Source organism: Labeo rohita, chromosome 12 (assembly GCF_022985175.1).
Source record: "Labeo rohita strain BAU-BD-2019 chromosome 12, IGBB_LRoh.1.0, whole genome shotgun sequence".
In the NCBI taxonomy this organism is placed as follows: Eukaryota; Metazoa; Chordata; class Actinopteri; order Cypriniformes; family Cyprinidae; genus Labeo; species Labeo rohita.
The window spans coordinates 16,208,537-16,229,174 of record NC_066880.1 but is presented as its reverse complement, the minus strand read 5'-3'; the positions used below and the strand labels follow the sequence as shown (position 1 = coordinate 16,229,174).

The following is a 20,638-nucleotide window of genomic DNA, read 5'->3' as shown; positions in this document are numbered from 1 at the left end:
AGCATGATGAAGACAACTTCAGGATTTACATTTTAAAGTAACACATTTACATGCTACATTATTGTTAAAAAAAGTAATAAAACACATAAATTAATTAAAAATGTTTTTTTTTTAACATTTTTAAAGAATATACTATTATAGTACTGTTGTAGTATTAATACAGTTGTTTAAGTTAATATTTATTTTATAATATTAGTTTTAATTTTTAAATTAGTTTAGGTTTTACTAACTTTTATGCACTTTTATTAGTTTTTTAATATTTCTATTTAGGTTACATTTTTATTTTTAGTAATTTTAGCACTTTTTAACATTTTTCTAATTTTTTCCCCCACCTAGTATTTATGTTTTATGTTATTTCATTTTTATTAGTTTTAGTTATCAATACTCTGGCTTTACCCAGAGTTAAAGATTCATGGGAAACTCAGCTCATGGCTATTTTTTTTTTTAAGTAAACTGTAAACTGACATTCCCAAATGTCAACAAATTCACAACAATAACATGATGTAGACAACTTCAGGATTTTAACACATTTACACACTGCATTATTGTTTAAAAAATAAATAAATAAATAAATAAATAAAATAATAATAATATAAATAATAATAAAATAAATAATATTCTATTTGTTGTAGTCTTTTTTTAAAAATAGCATTTATTTTCATAATATTGGTTTTAATATTAGTTCAAGTTTTAGTAACTTGCCCTTTTGTCACTTATTACTTTTTTGGTATTTCAATTTAGGTTTTATTTTTAGTAATTTTAGCACCTTAACTTATTTCAGTTATTTGTCAAGGCAAAATTACTCATTTAAATTTTTTTCAAAGGTTTCCACATAACGTATATGTCTTATTTTATTTAGTCTTAAATCGTTTTTACTAGTTTTACTTACCAATGCTGGCTTTACCCAGAGTTTAAAGATTTGTGGGAGGAAAAAAAAAACAGTTCATGGCCTGTTTTTTCTTCTTCTTCTTCTTTTTTTTTTTTTTTTTTTTTTTAAGTGAACTGTACATTTAGATGATATTCCAGAATGTCCAAAAATTGACAACAATGTCAGCACCGATAGCCTTGTGGGCAGCGCGGCGACATACAGTGGCATTGCCCTCCAGGCGTCCCGTGTTTGAATCCTGACTTGAGGACCTTTCCCAACCCCCCCCCCACTCTCTCCCGCTTCACTTCTGTCAATTCTGATCTGTCCTATCACAATAAAAAGGCAAAAAATGCCAAAAAATAAATCTTTAAAAAAAATCACAGCAGTAACATGATGTAGACAACAGGATTTACATTTTAAAGTAACACATTTACACACTACGCTGTTGTTAAACAATTAATAAAAATGTATAATAAAAATATTTTAAAGAATACACTATTATAGTGCTGTTGTAGTATTTTTTAATATTTTATTTAATTTTTATTTTTAGTCATTTTAATACTTGAACATATTTCTTTCAGTTAGTTTCCAAGGCAACATTTTAGAATTTTATTTAATATTTGTAATCATTCATTATTTAGTTTTACCAAAACTACACTGGCTTTACCCAGAGTTTAAATATTCATGGAAGAAATAAAAAATAACTTTTTTTTTTGTAAAATGTAGGCCTGGATGATATATTCTCACTTAAAAATAATTCAATAAAAGTGATTATCATTTAAATGAATAAAAATACACATATTTTAAAGAATAATAATGAAAAATAATAATATTTATAATTATTTAATAATAATAATAAAATAATAATAATAGCGTACTCTTGCTATTTCTTACAATTCCTGCTGGCTTTACTAATATCCATCATAGACCATAAACACATTCCCTCTAGTATTCAGATTAATGTGGTCAGGTTAGATTAGTAAAGGTTGTTGACTAATTCCTAAACTTTTCATACATGTCAGGTGATGCTGTGCTTGGGAATATACTTCTCAACCAAATGTTTTTCTCACTGTGTCTCCACAGCGTTTCACCAGCAGGCTGTTCACAGTCCCCTGCAGCAGCAGAAGGGACAGCGGCAGAGCGGCCCCATCCCGTGCCAAAACTGTGGCAAGCCCTGCAAAGGCGAGGTGCTCCGGGTGCAGAACAAACACTTCCACATCAAGTGCTTTGTCTGCAAAGGTAACACATCGGTCATGACCCACTCCATTTATATATACTATTATTGTGTGGCAGTTTTCAGCCAGTTATATAATGGCTTTTACACTTGAAAGGCGCTTTGAACGTACATCATCTAGAACATGAAAACAAAACAAATGATAGAAACATCAAGATATCTTGTTGTGCAGCATTGCACTGTTATTACATTAACAAACTCAATCATTCTCCATGAACAGGGAGGGTGGGGTGGATACTGAACCACTGAATAGAGAGGAAGTTATTAAGGTGACAGCGTTTCATCTGTTTGGTATCTGATTTCAACAAGAATGGCTAAAATTAAGCTGAACACAAGGGTTACTGGTTTCCTGTTTTGTCTGTCAGTGTAAAGTATGTGTGTTTGCGTGTATGCTTATGCATAAGCATGCATGCATTCTCCAAGCACCGGCTGTTTTCAGCTTGATGATGTTGTGAATACAGACAGGGGTTGCTAGGTGACCTCAGGATTGAGACAATGTGATCTTCTTAATAGAGTTTAGCACGTTTATACTTATCCCAGAGCATCAGTCAGTGCGGTTACTACACGCCATTAGTCAAATTACAGTTGCTGCTCTTATTTTTTTGGATGACCTCCCACCATTAACTCTTATTGTTTTAAATAACTGTCTCGTTTTAGGCTATGCATGAATAATTAAGGATTTAATACAGACTTGTTAAGGCTAGTTTTGCAAAAGAAAATAGACAGTCATATGCAATTCACTTTTATTTTGAATGGGCGTGTATTTAGAAAAAATTCATATTCTCTGAATAGTCAATGTGTCATGCTGTTTTTGTATGTGTCTTAAAGGAGAAGTCCACTTCTAGAACAACAATTCACAAATAATTTACTCAGCCCCTTGTCATCCAAGATGTTCATGTCTTTCTGTCCTCAGTCATCAGTGTTGGGAGTAACGCATTACAGAAGTATTAATATTCATGGGCGTCGGAAGCAAAATAAATGTGGGTGGGTCCTCCCCCCAAAAAATTACTGGAGTATATGCCATTTTCTTTAGTCTGGTGCCTTTTATTAAGTACATTATCCCTATCCACTAACGTGACAACATTACAAAAGACAGCTGTTTGACCACGTTTCCAGTGGCCTTTTTCAGGTTTCTTTTGCTTTTTCACATCTCATTTTGCATCGGAAAGGCATTTGTTTATTGTTTAAAGGCAATTGTGGTTAAAAAGTATGTAAATGTGTATTTTTTTTTTTTAGAAAATGGCTAGAAACTTATTCCTCAGCTGGGATTGTGTAGAGCTCTTTGAAGCTGCATTGAAAGTCCACTATATGGAGAAAAATCCTGGAATGTTTTTCTCAAAAAACGTAATTTCTTTTTGTCTGAAGAAAACAAGGCATGAACATGACATGGAGCTGAGTAAATTATTAGTCAATTTTTATATTTGGAGTGAACTAATCCTATAACAAAAATTATACATCAGGCATACTGACGAAAAATGTGATCAGCAAGGAATGTGAGTATTTCTAGACATGAATGACTTTATTTGCTAAGCCAGTAATTGTTGAAAGTTTGCACTTACGTTCTTAATCATACATGATTTCTTCAACTTACAATTACATATACTATGCCTCATCAGTTTTATAATTTTCATTTATAGGACTCATTCTTGGAACACTGGTTATGTGGGCGGGTGTTGTTTTTACAGGAAGTGTGTTTGAGCGTGTGTCTTTCCAGCACTCAGTATGCTGTCACACCTCCTCTAACTCATTTGTTATGTAAAACATCAAACAAACCAGATGATATTGCTTCATTCTAAGATGTTTTGGAGCCTTCGTATGGAGGTCTGGAGAAGGAAAGAGACACGTGGGGGAATTCACTTATCATAAAACTGCCTGTATTTGTTTCATGCACACCATGACAACACGGTAATGCTATTCTGCACAGTGGGGATTTCATTGCTCCATAAAGGCTGGACTGAGCACGCCCAACACCCATTCCAAACATGTGAGCTCAAATATATTATTCAATCAAAATACGCATATATATGGATAGAAATATATGCAGGCTTGACTAGAAAGGAACATATTTTTATTGTTTAACATTATGGACAAAAACATACCTCTAGTTTATAATTTTTATGTAAATTAGAGTAACTGTAATGTAACTAGAGAGACACATGCTCAAACTCAATATTAATAAAGAGTTGCATATCAATTATCAACCATTTAAAAATCTTCTAAAATATACATGTTCTGTGTGTGTTTAGTCCTCCTAAAATGTGTGACCTACACCCTACTGAAAACACCCTAATACAGCTGCCTTTTGTTTGCCTGAACACCCTAGTGATTTTTTTTTTGTTTTATCAACACACACTATCCACATGTACACACACACACACACCACACCACTTGAATCTTGATACCTCATCTAGGGAAAATGTTGAAATGATTTGATACAAATTCTTAGGAAGTCTGTGATTTCCCGAAGCTTAAAAATTCCATTTATTTTTTTGCAAAGGCAGGCTGTGTTGCTTCCCACTGCTCTGTCCTGACACCGGAGTTCAACATGTGAAACATGAAGAGCCTTATATATTTATAAGTGTGAGTTTGGCAAGTGATATGCTTTCACATACTGTAGGCCTATGCGTATACATGTATGCATGGACATTCACATACTGGCTTTGTAATTCAAAAATATATTGATTATAATGTAATTTTGTGTTGTATAGGAACATTTTAAAGGAGAAGTCCACTTCCAGAACAACAATTTACAAATAATTTACTCACCCCCTTGTCATCCAAGATGTTCATGTCTTTCTGTCTTCAGTCGTAAAGAAATTGTGGTTTTGGAGGAAAGCATTTCAGGATGTTTCTTCCAATAATGGACTTCAATTGTGCCCCCGATTTTGAACTTCCAAAATGTAGTTTAAATACAGCTTCAAAGGGCTCTAAATGATCCCAGCCGAGGAAGAAACGATCTGTCATTTTTTTTGAAAAATAAAAATTTGTATACTTTTTAAGCACAAAAGCTTGCGTAGCACAGGCTCTCGGATGCACGTCCACGGGTCGTTCTTGAACGATTCGTTTATTTCGAATGAATCTTTACTGTGACTCGTGAAGAACGAGTCGTCCTGGGGGAGTGATTTGTTCAGTCGTGCATGCGCAACATCCTATTAGGTTCTGTACTGGAATTAGTTCACCTGTTTCGAGTCTTCACGTTTTGAGAGTCATTCATTCATCTTATGGGGCAGTCACGTGATGCTGATTTTGCTAAAATTAATGAAATTACTTGATTTGTTCATTTTGCTTAACGAGACTCAAAGGTCCGAGTCGGTAAAATGATCCGACCTTCCCATCACTACTACGAATCACGTCTGTTAATCGTCTGTGTACTCCGGCTAAAAAAGGTAGAGTATGGTGAAAAACTCCATCTTATTTTCTCCTGCAACTTTAGAATCGTCCGTACCTTGTACCATTGTACCTTTTTGTTTGTAAACAGCGTTTGACTTACTTGCACTTTCTTAGTCTTTGCGCGTTCGCTTTGTAAACACTGGGTCTGTAGTTCTGCCTAAGTTCGGCGTGACCTTTCGACATGATTCAATAGTATGTAGTGTCATGAACGTGCATGCCAGAACCTGTGGTACACAAGCTTTTGTGCTTAAAAAGTATACACATTTTTATTTTCCGGAAAAAATGACCAATCATTTCGCTAGATAAGACCCTTCTTCCTTGGCTGGGATCGTTTAGAGCCCTTTAAAGCGGCATTTAAACTACTTTTTGGAAGTTCAAAATCGGGGGCAAAATTTAAGTCCATTATATAAAGAAAATCCTGTAATGTTTTCCTCAAAAACCATAATTTCTTTACGACTGAAGACAGAAAGACATGAACATCTTGGATGACAAGGGGGTAAGTAAATTATTTGTGAATTGTTCTGGAAGTGGAGTTCTCCTTTAAGTTCATATTTACATATGGGCTGTCATAATATGGACTATAATACATCTTCTCTTTTGTCTTGAATCTTTGATTTGTTTAGTTGTCATTTCAGTGTTGTTTCAGTAGTTTTTCATTAAAACCTCCAAGTAGATATTTCCCAGTTAAATTAAATAATGCCAGTTTGATTTGACACACAATATTAAATTGTTTTCCACTCAAGGACAGAGCGCAAATTGTTTGTGTGCTTAAGGCTGTCAAGTTTCTCATTTCAAGCTGTTTCCCACAGCCACCGACCTTATATAACAATGCCTCAGATCCAGAAGGATTCAGCAGAATTAATAAATGACACACTTTATTTAGTTCCTCTTTTAGTAGCGATCATCAGGGACATTTAGCCACAGAGGCTTTCTATTCATAATTCAGCACTAATAACTCAACAATGGTGCATTGAGATCGTGGATGCTGTGAAATGACAAATATGGATTTGGTGGGAACACATTATTCTGTAATCCCATCTGTCACATTGGATTACGATCAGATGAGATTCACTGAAATATAATTGAATATCTCTAGCAAATAGGCAGGATGTAACTGCATTATGATTTTTTTTTGCTGCTCATTTACAAATGCTGGCTCATCTATAAATAAAACTGCTTGCACAGTGGCGTACTTTTAATTATTACATACTGTGCTCTGTTTGTGTGTTTATGCATGCTTGGGAGTTGTACCATAGTTTGTGGGTCAAAGTTGTCCACAGAAATTCGTCTGACAAAACCTCATTTGGGGTTGCTTCAATTGGGGAAAATGATTCATTAATAAATAAAATAATAAAAGATTTTGTTGATAGTTAATGCTGGATTTTGTTGAGTGTATAGTACTTGTACAGTTGTGGTCATAAGTGTACATAGCCCTTGCAGAATATGCAAATATGTTCATAATTTGAACAAAGTTAGAGAGATCATAAAACTTGCATGTTAATTTTTATTTAGTACTGACCTGAATAAGCTTGAATCTACATACCCTTGGATCTTAATACCGTTTGTCGTTTCCTGAATGATTAACGACTGTTTTTCTGTTTTGTGATAGTTGTTCATAAGTCCCTTGTTTGTCCTGAACAGATAAACTGCTTGCTGTTCTTCAGAAAAATGCTTCAGGTCCCACAAATTCTTTGGTTTTCCAGCATTTTTGTGTATTTGAACCCTTTCCAACATTGAATGTATGTTTTCAACATCTATCTTTTCACACTGAGGACAAGTGAGGAACTCATATGCAACTATTACAGAAGGTTCAAATGCTCACTGATGCTTCAGAAGGAAAAAACATGCATTAAGAGCCAGGGGGGTGAAAAATTTTGAACAGAATGGAGATGTGTACATTTTTCTTATTTTGCCTAAATATCATATTTTTTTTCATTTAGTACTGCCCTTCAGAGGCTACAGAAGATAGGTACATGGTTCCCAGAAGACATAAATTAAATTTACCCTTAATTCAAATGCAAAAAAAGTTTTCACCCCCCAACTCTTAACGCATGTTTTTTCCTTCTAGAGCATCAGTGAGCATTTGGACCTTCTGTTATAGTTGCATATGAGTCCTTCAGTTGTCCTCAGTGTAAAAAGATGGATCTCAAAATCATACCATAAAATCATAATCATCCAGTCAATGTTGGAAAGGGTTCAAATACACAAAAATGCTGGAAAACCAAAGAATTTGTGGGCCCTAAAGGATTTTTCTGAAGAACAGCAGGCAGTTTAACTGTTCAGGACAAACAAGGGACTCATAAACAACTATCACAAAACAGAAAAACAGTCGTGGATCATTCAGGAAACGACACAGTATTAAGTTTCAAGGGTATGTAGACTTTTGAATGGGGTCATTTTTATAAATTCAGTGGAGTATATATAAACCTCTCTTACGTAAACTAGCTTATTCCGGTCAGTACTAAATAAAGAATAACATGCACGTTTTATAATCTCTCTTGTACTGTACTGTATATACACTATAGCTTTATATAAAACATAAGAATGATTTAGACAGGTAAATGTGTGTGTTTAAGTTAAAAACATGGTGATGTGTAAACTTTATGTTATTTAATTTTAAGAGCCTGGTATTACAGTATTGTTGACTAGCATAATAGGTCATTCCAGTAATTTAAAGCCCATCTATGTTATGTCATTTCACATCAGACAATATGCTAAAAATGGTGTGGGTATTCTGTTTCTGTTTTGTGATCTCTTTTCAAGGCCTGCAGCTGATTTGTAGTGCACATTCTAGGTATCACAATAACACTAATACCACTAACCCACTTATATAGTTGTTATATGCTCTTTACACTCACTGGATCTCAGATGAAAAAGTAATATGACGTTTAAAGCGATACATCTGTATTTATTGTAATTTGCAATATGGAAAAGGTGCCATATTGCAAATGACATTACGCAACAGTACAACAACAAATACAGTTTATTCCCTTTCTTACTTTGGTTTTGGACTGATGTTAATTCTTGATGTTCAAATGATGTTTAATATATCATAATAGCTAAAAGAGGATAATGAACCATAATTAATCATAATTAAATACATTTTGCTTTGCTCTGTTGGATGAGTGGTCTGCCTAATCCATTTTGTATATGTATGTGTGTGCATATATATATATATTTTTGCTGCTTTATAAGTATTGAGTGCTCTAGTTCTGTCTGGCTAGTAGCCCAGGCCTTTCATGTGTGGCCGGTTTGGATATGTCCACAGTATGTGCTTGTTCAGAGATGTGTTTTCTTATCATATTCTATTTTCTCTGCTGTGTTGACAGTCTGGAACATGTTGTTACATGCCCATGCTTCCTTTATTATACTAGTGCATACTAATTTGCTCTCATGTTAGTTATCGATTAAGTTAGTGTGTAATTGCAGGTCATTAGAGACACTCAGTATCAGGTAGAACAGAACACTCTGTGCTGTAGTGCAGTGAACGCTCAGGACTTTCAAGGTGACTGTCACAGCTGGAGCTTGTGATCCTCTGCCAAATGAAGGTGATGATGCAGGTGTTCTTCTGTTCATCAGGTCATTGAGGCGAGGATCATTGCCAAAGGTGTCTTGATACCTAATAGTGTTGTTTTCCGCATCATTTGCAGGATGCACTACTGTGTTTATGATGAGGTAGTCGCAACCTCAAAAGTACCGCCGACAGTCCAGTACCAGACAGTAAATACCTGTACTTAATGCCATAATTGACCTTAAATGATTCGTTCACTCCTCAATGTTATCCAGCCCCATGTTGTCCAAGATGTTCATGTCTGTCTTTCTTCAGTCAAAACGAGATTAAGGTTTTTGAGAAAAACATTCCAGGATTTTTCTCATATAGTGCACTTCAATGGAGATCAATGAATTGAAGGTAGAGCCCTTTGAAGCTGCATTGAAACTGCATTTTGGATCTTCAACCCATTGATCCCCATTGAAGCCCACTATATGGAGAAAAATCTTGGAATGTTTTCTTCAAAAACCTTAATTTCTTTTGAATGAAGAAAGACATGGACATCTTGGATGACATGGGGGTGAGTAAATTATCAGGAATTGTTATTCCGCAGTGAACAAATCCTTTAATAAGAGTACACTTACATGTTTTCTAAATGACGTTGTATTTTGTATTGGTTTGTATTTTATCTTATTTTCTAATAAATCATCTGCATCTAAATGTTTTGGCCAAAATGAGCCCATAAAATCATACTTGTCAGAAGGTATATGCAACATCAACCTTGGAACAGTACTTTGATTATGTGTTACTCATGAGTTCTTCCCCATACACCATGGGCTATGATTTGGTCCAGAGTCTTGTGGTCTTGTGCTCTCTTGTTTGATACTGCCAAATTTGGTGGCAGCTTAGTCCTTCCTGGTCTGGTGGTCACAACTCTCTCTGGTCCATTGGTCTCAATGCTCCCTAGCCCAGAGGTCCAAAGTCTGGTGGTCTCAGTTCTCTCAAGTCAAGTGGTCTCAGGGCTCCCTGGCTCAGTGGTCGCATGTCTGGTAGTGTAAGTGCTCCCTAACCCTGTGGTCCCAAGTCTGGTTGTCTCTGAGGCCCCATCTGGTGGTCCCAGAGGTTTGTCCCCTGTCATCAGTGTTTCCAGTAGTAGCTACTGTCATTTTATTTGCCTGGGCCACACACTTCCACAACTCCTTTAGAGGTGGTGATGTCCTCTGTGACTTCCCCAGCATCTGCTGTGGCTCTCCTAGAGGGCTCCTTAGAGTTTCCCATTTTGGCCAGGAGAGCTATCCCTGATTCCTCAGAGTTCCCTATCCTGACAAGGAGGACCGTCCTTGACTCCTCAGAGTTCCTCATCAAGACAAGAAGGTCTATCCTTGAGTTCTCAGAGTTCCCTATCGTGGCCAGGAAGACTGTCTCTGACTCGTCAGAGTTCCCCTTCACAGCCAGGAGGGTCATTCCTGACTCTTCAAAGTTTACTCTCATCACCAGTAGGGCTGTCTCTGACTCCTCCGACTGGCCCCTTTACTGCCAGGTGGACCCCTTCCCTGGACTCCTTGGGTTACCAGCCCACTCTGTCATGGGTAGGAATGCCATAACTGAACTCCCTGTGTTACCTTCCCATTCTGTTATGACCACAGAGGCCATCTATGCCTGGTCTGTTACATCCATAGAGGCTGCCCCAGGGTTCATTTGGTTCGTTTGGTCTCTGCTCTCTGGTGGTCTCCACTCATGGTGCCATCGTGTCCTACTCTTCCATGCTGGTCATCTGCTCTGCCGTGGCCTCCAGATTCCCAGAGGTCTTCTGTTCAACCCTGGAGGTCCCCTGCTCAGCCTAGGTCTCCTCTTCCTCTGGTGCCCCCTTGTATTCTCCAGCTCAGCCATAGTGGGCTTCTGTTCTGCTGTGGTTGACATCTCTGCCAGCTTTGCCAGAGGTGGTCTCCTGACTCTCCGTGGCCTTCGGTTTCCCCTCTGTTGGTGGTTATCTCCATTGGCACCAGCTATTCAGCTCCATCAGTTCCATGAACAATTTATGATTTTAAGATTGGTTGATCGCAAATTTACACTACAATGTACAAAGGAAGCAACTGCATGTATAAACTGAGTTTTTGCTTTGTTGAAACTGCTGCCATCTAGTTGATCTCAAGGAATTTCTCTACACAATACTCAATATGACATACTACTTTTGTTCTAATTTATTCTAAGGCAGATGTGACATCAGTAGCCTTTCTTGTTTCATTGTTGCTAAATGTTTAATCTCATGATGTGAAAACGCAACCCCTCTCTTGTAGAGGAACAGCAGACCCTTTCCAGCCAGCCAACTCCCAAAAGCATGCACTCCAGCGCCATTTTAGTTTGCCAGAGAATTCAGTTGGAGCACTAGAGCTAGCTAGTGTTGGCTTAGACTGTGTGTAGAGGTGTTATATTACCCTACAGGAATAAAACTCTTCCCTCTGTTGATGTGAGTCCTGCCAATTACGTGTCATTGGTGCTAGCTTTTGCAATTCCTTGGCTTTGAGGAAAGAGATTTAACCCTGCGGTTTCCCATTGACCTTTCACCCATAGCTTCCTAGATTGTTCCAAAAAGTATCCGTTAGGTTTACAGGTGAGGATTGTATGAAGGAATTGGTTTTGCCCACTAGCCGCAGCATAGCACATTTTTATATTCTTGTTTACGTGCTCTAGTTGCATTGCAAAGTTTAGGTTTCAGAGAGTCAGACATGTCAAGAATGTCGCCCCAGAGATTTGATTTCGAGTCCAATATTAAGATGCTCAAATTTCCATGTTCACTTACTCATTTCACCCTCCCAATTTCTCGTTTGCACTTCTTCCAGATTCCGTAGTCTGCTTATCTTCCTCCACCATAATTTTTCCATGTTCCATTTCTCCTAGCCCAACCCATCCTCTTTTTAGTGCTGCTTGTATAACCTCCTTAGCTGTGCTGTTTTTTTTTTGTTTTTTTTTGTAAGCCAAAATCAGACTTCCCGCATCTATAACCTTCCCAAACTTCAGTCATCATATGGCAGGTGTGACATTTTTAGAAGCGTAAGCACCCAAAGTGTTCATTCTCAAGGTGCTGATGGGGTGTCCATCTGGAGCACTTAACCCCAGGGTGGGCTGTTCCTGGAATTGTTCTGGTATTTGCTGTTTTGGATGAAAACATCCTCTAGATTTCAAAATGATAGCTGACATTATTATACATGCTCACTTTCAGTTGAGGAAGGACTGCTGCATGTGCTTGATCATGAGAGCAGCATTGCTCACAGCCATTCCTCACTCCTCTTATTCAGGTGTTGTTTTCTATCTGCAGCTGAGCTAAATATACCAGCAGGGTGAAAGACACACCCTGTGGTGCCCAGTGTTGAGGACTTCTTATCATTGCAGGGTTTGGGTTACATTCTTCAGTACTTGATGGGCAAAAGTGTACTTAGAGCAGAGGTTTGCAAACTGGGGTCCAGGGACCCTCAAGGGGCTGCAGTGGGAAGCTTGGGGGTCCACTAATTTTTTTATTGAAAAGTATTTGGAATGCTGTCAGAGTCAATTAATTAAGATAATAAATGTTTAATGCAATAATTTGTCACACATTTGATATTATAACTTTCTCCTCAATCACAACTACACTGCCCTCCAACAGTTTGGAAACGCCCTAGAAAAGTGGGGTTTTGGACAATATTGGCATGAATCCTTTTTAATTTGTGATAATTTTGCACTGATAAGGGACAACACAAACTATTACTATATTTTATTACATAAACAGTTTATACATAGAAAAAACTTAAATTTTTGATTCATCAAAATGTCCACCATTATCAGCTATTACAGCTCTGCAGAATCTGGGCCTAAACTTAATTGGCAATCAGTTGTTGAAGCTATTAAGGTGTGCTGACGCAAAAATCTTTTAAAACCTGGGCCAAGTTTAAACCAGTAACCAGGGATCACAGCTGGCAAAGGGGCATGTCTGACTTTGACATGTATATATTGGCATTATTATGTAATCAAAATGAAAATGATTATTGCTGGTCTTCAAATATAATGTCAAGTTACTTTAATCTATTTGCACCAAAAAATAAGGATTTTTGCTGATATCATCCAAAACCACAATTTGCCAGGGGTGTTTCCAAACTTTTGGAGGGCAGTGTATTTTTACTCTATTAACAGCCCTATTAGTAACTGATTTTTTTTTAGTAATTTTACAAAAAAGAGTAAAACAGGTGTTGACTGTCATCATAATCCGAAGAAAATATTCTGTATATGATATTTTAATAGTTAATCAGTCTTATTTTTCTTATAATTGACTGTTTTTGGCTTATATTACTTTAACTTAATTTAATTATTTTTAGTTATTTAATTTTGAAACATGGTGTCCTATATATTACACTTATTGTTTTTCTCACAAGGTATAAATATATCATTGTATATGAACATGTAGCTGTAGCTGTTTTTATATATTAGGTTCAAATTTAACTGGGGAAAAATCTATGGAAGTCCATGTCTGCTACTTAATTAAAAATATGAGAAAAAAAAAAGACTTTTTTCTCAGAATTGTGAGATATAACTCACAACTGTGACCCTGGACCACAAAACCAGTCTTAAGTCGCTGGGGTATATTTGTAGCAATAGCCAAAAATACATTGTATGGGTCAAAATGATTGATTTTTCTTTTATGGCAAAAATCATTAGGAAATTAAGTAAAGATCATGTTCCATGAAGATATTTTGTAAAATTCCTACTGTGAATATATGAAAACTTAATTTTTGATTAGTAACATACATGGTTAAGAACTTTATTTGGACAACTTTAAAGGCAGTTTTCTCAATATTTTGTTTTTTTTGCACCCTTGGATTCCAGGTTTTCAAATAGTTGTATCTCGACCAAATATTGTCCTATCCTAACAAACCATACATTAATGGAAAGCTTATTTATTGATGTATAAATATTAATTTTGAAAAATTTACCCTTATGACTGGTTTTGTGATCCAGGGTCACAGTTGTGAGTTATAAATCAGATTGTGAGATACAAACTCATGTGATGTAAACTTGCAATTCTGAGAAATAAAGTCAAAATTGTGAGATATAAACTCACAATTCTGATATTTTTCTCAGAATCGTGAGTTGGTCTTGCAATTGTGACTTTTTCTCAGAATTGCGAGTTTATGTCTTGTAGTTCTGACTTTATAACATGCAATTGTAAGTTAAGTCAGAATTGTGAGAAAAACAGTCAGATTTGTGACTTTATATCTCGCAATTCTGACTTTATTTCTAGAAATTATGGGTTTATATCATGCAATTCTGATTTATAAGTTGTGACTGCGAGTTTATATCATGCAGTTCTGAGAAAAAAAGTCTGAATTATGAGATAAAAATTCCAAATTACCTTTTTTATTTTGCGGAAGTAAAACTAAAAAGCTCAAACCAGTCTACAATCTTTTAGAAGTATCTTATGAAACTGACTAGGATTATTCAAAAAATTGTCATTGTTTGAGGTGCATGTCTATCATTAGTGAAATTTATGTAAATAAAGCACCCATGGCTTCTATTAAAAATCCATTTTGCTTGATGCAATGACAAGTTCAGTGTTCTTTTCGGTCTTGCTCTGGGTGTGTGCTGCCCTCTTACCTTACATGTTCTCTTTAGGACAGTTTTTTAAAAGGCAGTTTTAATTCAGTTGGAACAGAATTCACACACTGTCACACCGCATATGCCCGTAACCTAGCTGACCTTCCATATCAGAGACACCAACCTATCACTCTTCAGCAGCTGTGGAAAATATGTCTGCCATTTCCTGAGCAACATTCCTGTGTTATTGTGGTTTTTTACTACGAGCGGAACATTACTAGAATGCATTGTGTTGTGCTACTGCGGGAATTAGTGCACGTGTAAGTGTGTGTGTGCATTTGGGTGTGTGTGAAAGAGAGCAAGGGCCTGTTTTCTGAATGCTAAAGCTGTTAAGCTTATTATGTAACAGCCAAGTGAGGTCATTTAAAATGGGATCTTACAGAGGCAGGTGGATGGCTGTCCGGTGCTCGGAAAGAATCGGATGCATACTATATATTACTGGGATTGTAAAAAAAATTTTTAATTGTAAAAATATAGAGCAATAAAATGAATATGGATAGCATAGTCTAGATTTGATTTTGAATTGACAATGTTTCTTTCTGTACTGACAATTACATGAATTATTGTAAAATTGCATGAAATGTCATATTAGATTACAGTGTTGATTTTATTGTATATAGTAAGGAAGCTAAATGTTATCTCATTTTTTTACCATAGCGTTTTTAGAATGTTTTACCGTTAAACTGATGTAAGCAGACAAATACAAGGACTGAAGAAAGACTTGTTTTCGTCTATTATTCAAAATGAGATATCTCAGCTCTGGACAGACAGAAAGAAAAGAGAAGGAAATTCCAGAGTTATCATTTACCTCAGAGGAGGTGGAAAATGGATCGGCCCTGAAAATGATGTCATCGGAACACGTCCATGTGTATTATGTTCCTGCTGTGGTTCCTGTTTTAGTGGAAAAAGGACTGTGAGAAAAGGAAAGAGAGAGTGGGGAGAGATGGAGGGAGTCAGTGAGGCAGAGGGGAAAATTAGAGGAAGGTTGTGTTTCATTTTGTTTTGTCCAGTCCACTCATGCACCTACCCGGTCTCCAGTCTCCATGCGCCTGGATGATGTCATAGTGTGCTGATTAGACACAAAACAATTACTCTGCTCACATAAACAAATGGACACACACCCAAATGCATGATTTGATCATGTTTATCACAGTCAGATGACTTATGAGCTGTGAATCCATGAAGTCTGTGTATTAAATTATAAATCCATTAATATTGTACGTGGGCCCTTCTACAAATTTGGTCCAAGGTTGGAAATTTTTTTTCTAAAAAACTATTTTCTAATTCATTAGTTTGAATATACATTGAACCAAAAACCATCATAACGTCTTAGTTGATAATTCAGTATACTTTTGACAAAACATCCCATGTTTCGGTAGTGACTGCACATTTTTGGCAGTGACAGTAATGTTTTGATAGCGACCGTTTCATTTGAGTAAAACTATCGTCATATCATATACACAGAAATTTAAGGGTGTTCACGGCAACCTGTTGAAATAAAAGTTTGGTTCAACGTGAAGACATTTTGGCAGGAATACATTACTATTGTTCAGGAGAATGTACGTAATACTACTACTGCTACTAAAATTATTAAAACCTTATTTTTAAAGAATAGTCATATATTTCTTCAAAGTTTTAATTGTATTAGTAAATCCCCTTTATTTACCAAATAATAAAATATGTTTAATTTGGTTTTATGCCTTCATTTTATAACCAGAAAAATGAAAATACATAACACAGAATTTCTGAGAAAAATAAACATTTCACAAGGCTATTGTAAGAATAAATAAAAACTTGTTTTTATGCATTCAAATAATTAGACATGCTAGAGCACAGAATTTGTTAACAATAAAACATAAGGTGGGCAAAAATAAACATTTCATAGGGCCCTAAACATGTAATTTATATTAAACTTTTAATAAACTGATGGTAAGTTGTTTAAGTTTCATGACTTTAATTAATTAGACATGCTTTTTGATTAATACAATTTAATTTAACCATTAAGTCCAAAAAAATTAAAATGGAAAAAAAATGCAATCTAGAAAAAATTTAAATGGAAAAAACAGAATTTGGAAAAAATAAAATGGATTTCTTAGGACCCTACTAAAATACTACTAAAACATAAAATACTTAACATTTGCATAACTGTACTAAAATTTAGTTTATATCCCCCAAATATTATGATTATGTGTTCTCTTTTGTCACTAACGAAACAATGATGACTGCTCGTGACTTTTTCGGTACTGACAAATTTCTAGAAAAACACCCAAAAAAATCAATGATGTCACTACTGAAACTCCACCAAATGTTGTGGTCGTGACTGTCTCGGGAGGGACGATTTTAGATATTTTTGAACGTATCTTAAAGATGCTAGTCAGTAAATGGTTTGCTTGTACAGTTCTAAACAGTGGTACACATACAAAAACTAAATGTTATAGAATAATTCCCAAAAAAGTGCTTAATTGCAGAAAAAAAGGTGTTTGGTAGTGACGTATCAAGAAGATACTTTTAAAAACTATGGAAAAAAAAAAAACATTTTTTCAAGATCATTTTCATAACTTGAAATTTATGGGTTAGGGTTCAGGACAGCCAACTCCTAATTTAAAGTACCCACAAAATGTTGATTTTATATATATTAAGCTTATTAATATTTTAAATATTATTGTAGGTTTCAATAGATAATAGAAGGATCTTAGTAAACATCTAAGATTTGAATACTTAAATGTGCAGTTTGCACCAATTCTGTAGAATTCCCCAAATTAGGTATGTTTATTAGAGGACATTCCAGTTTAAAAACGTAGTTCAACTAGCAACTGACTATTAGTGTCGGTGCACTGAAGCACCAACATGTTTCTGCTCCATATATCCTCACCTGGGTGAACTTTTCAGGATTTGCACACATTCAAGTGAATGAATGACATTGCATTCTGGAAATTTTATGTTATCATTAATTGTAAACACATTGTAGCTTTAACTGTCTCTCTCTGTTTTTTCCTGCAGTTTGTGGATGTGACTTGGCTCAGGGAGGCTTTTTTGTGCGTCAAGGCGAGTATATCTGCACTCTGGATTATCAACGACTCTATGGCACCCGCTGCTTCAGTTGTGAAGAGTTCATTGAAGGGGAAGTTGTGTCCGCCCTGGGCAAGACATACCATCCACGCTGCTTCGTCTGTGCTGCCTGCAAGTAAGACAAACATGCAAACACGCTATTTGGTACTTTTAACAGTTTTACCTTTACGTTTTCAGTTTAACATTTTCAACTGGATAAGGTACAGCAGCAGTAACAAAACTTCAAAATCTTAATCATATAGTTTATTCAATATCAGTTTTATTAGTAATAGTAATTTACACTGTTAAAGGGACAGTTCACCCATAAAATGAAAATTACCCAGTGATTTACTCACCCTCAAGCCATTCTAGGTGTATATGACTTTCTTTTTCAGACGAATGTATTTTGAGTTGCATTAAGAAATGTACTGGCTCTTCCAAGCTTTATAATGGCAGTGAATGGCTGTTGAGATTTTGAAGTACAATAAAGTGCATCCATCTTCATAAAATGTGATCCACATAGCTCCGGAAGATTAATAAAGGCTTATAACCATATGTGTAGAAAAAAATCCATATTTAAAGGAACACTCCACTTTTTTAGAAAATAGACTCATTGTCCAACTGGAAATAAATGCTAACGGTCTAATCAGATTCAATGATCTATGCTAAGCTATGCTAAAAGTGCTACCGCCAGACCCGGAGATTGGCTGAATGGATTCAAAATTGGTAAAACTCAACTGTTTAACTAGGGGAGTTGGAAAATAAGCCTATATTCAAAAAAAAGTGGAGTGTTCCTTTAAAACTTCATAAACCATAATCTCTGTGTCAAGTGCATTTTTATCAAATTCAGCACTTCCTACATGCCCTGGATGCACAAATTCCCTTTGTATCTCAATGAGATTCAAACTAAATGTACTTATTGTGTTTCCATTCGTGCATCCATGCTAGCTCGTGTAGTTGCCATTCGTGGTGTTTTGTTTCGAAATGTTCTGCCACTGTTGTGTGAGTGAATTTTATGGGAAGGCAGTCTTGTTACTCGGGGAGGGGAAGGAAAGGGGACCCGTCAGCTTTCAGTAAGAATGTTAAGTGTATGCTCTGCTCCCAGGCCACTTATTTCCAGAGTGGTGTAGGGTGTCCCTCAGTCTCTGAATGGATGTTGTGTATGTGCATGTGACATGTTGCTCGGAACGAGTCCCTCCTACATTTCCATAGCAATGCCCATGTTTCTGTGGACACGGTGTACCCAATTGGTATCCTGGGTGCGACTGGATCTTAAATCACCTCGTAAATATCTCATTTGTAGTTACTCTGGATGACTCTATCCAGGCTATTCCAACACATTGTGTTTCTACATTTGCCAGTAAGAAATTATTGTTACTGCTGTTATAAAAACTTTAATGGCAGACTGGTAGGTGTGAACAGAGGTCTACAGAACAGCTCTTGCTTTTGAATGATGACATTTTTACAAACTACTGGGCCAACAACCACAGGAACAGAGTATTCATTGTTATACCAAGGAAAACAGACAGCCAGCTTCTATCACAAAGAGTCTGGAAAACATAGACTAGCTCATTAGTTTTAAATTCAGTGTCAGGCAGTGGTGTGTTAATTGGACTGGACTTTCACTCTTCCATTGGGCGTTGAGAGCATGAGAGCTGATGTTTAACATACCGTGATATCATCAGCTCTCGTACTGAACTATCAGCCAAAGAGACGATTGGACAAGTGCCATCAAGCTTGTCTTATGATAGCCTGCTTCACTCAACTAAGAGGTGTTATTCCTTGCGTATTCATTGTAGTAGCACCAGTAAAAGGGATAGTTCACCCAAAGATGACAATTCTGTCATTAATTGCTCACCCTCTTGTCATTCCAACATCTTCAGAACACAAATTAAGACATTTTTGATGAAATCCGAGCATTCTGACCCAACACAACTACCACATTCAAGGCCCAGAAAGGTAGTAAGGACATCATTAAAATAGTGTGACATCAGTGGTTCAACCGTAATGTTATGAAGTTCTGAGAATATGTTTTGTGCATGAAGAAAACAAAAATAATGATTTCATTCAACAATATTTTCTCTTCCATGTCAGTCTCCAACATGCATTCGCAAGAGTACCTCAAAAAAATCGTTATTTTTATTTTCTTTGTCCACAAAAAGTATTGTCATAGCTTCATAACATTACATTGAACTACTGATGTCACATGGACTGTTTTATCAATGTCCTTACTAGCTTTCTGGGCCTTGAACGTGGTAGTTGCATTGCTGTCTGTGAAGGGTCAGAAAGTCTCGGATTTCATCTAAATATCGAAGGTGAGCGAAGGTCTTACAGGTTTGGAATTGATATGAGGGTGAGTAATTAATGACAGAATTTTCATTTTTGGGTGAACTATTCCTTTAATTTAATAATATTAGGTTAATTCACATTAAACTTCTGAGGAATTCAAAAGGTGATTTATTCAAGATGTTTATTTTCATACACTGTAAAACAAGTGTAATTTACTAATACTAAGACTATATATGCTGCATGTTGCTTTATTTGAAAAGCAGTAAAAATGTTAATTTGATTTAGATTTTTTTTATTTTAAATTTGTATTTATTTGCTTAAGCTTAAACTACACAATGTATTTTTTATGATTATTTAATATTAAGATTTTTTAATGAACTTAAATTAAGTTACAGTACACAAAAAAAAATTTTTTTTGTACTTAAAAAAAAAACTGAAATTTGTTCACTAAAACGCTGTTCACTGGTATGAAATCTTATTTACATTTATGTATAGGATAATTTTGCATGCAAAAACCTATTACAGCAGGTCGAAGATTGATAGTTTTTTAATGAATGGTTTCATTAATAGATGGAAGTAGATGAGTGAATGGCTTAATTATATTGTTAACATTGTTTAAAGCCCAAATTAATTTTAACATTGTTTAAAGCCCAAATTAATTTAAACCCTGTTTTTTTTTTTTTTTTTTTTTTTTTTT

At 35.7% G+C, this 20,638-nt stretch overlaps 1 protein-coding gene across 1 annotated transcript in view; it reads left to right on the top strand.

The window, feature by feature from the left end:
* ablim2 (actin binding LIM protein family, member 2) overlaps positions 1-20,638 on the top strand; it is a 67,045-nt gene that overhangs the window by 10,794 nt on the left and 35,613 nt on the right. The window contains exons 2-3 of the mRNA XM_051125141.1: positions 1,952-2,107; positions 17,605-17,788. Coding sequence (XP_050981098.1) covers positions 1,952-2,107; positions 17,605-17,788 — 340 coding nt within the window. The remainder of the gene's footprint in view (positions 1-1,951; positions 2,108-17,604; positions 17,789-20,638) is intronic.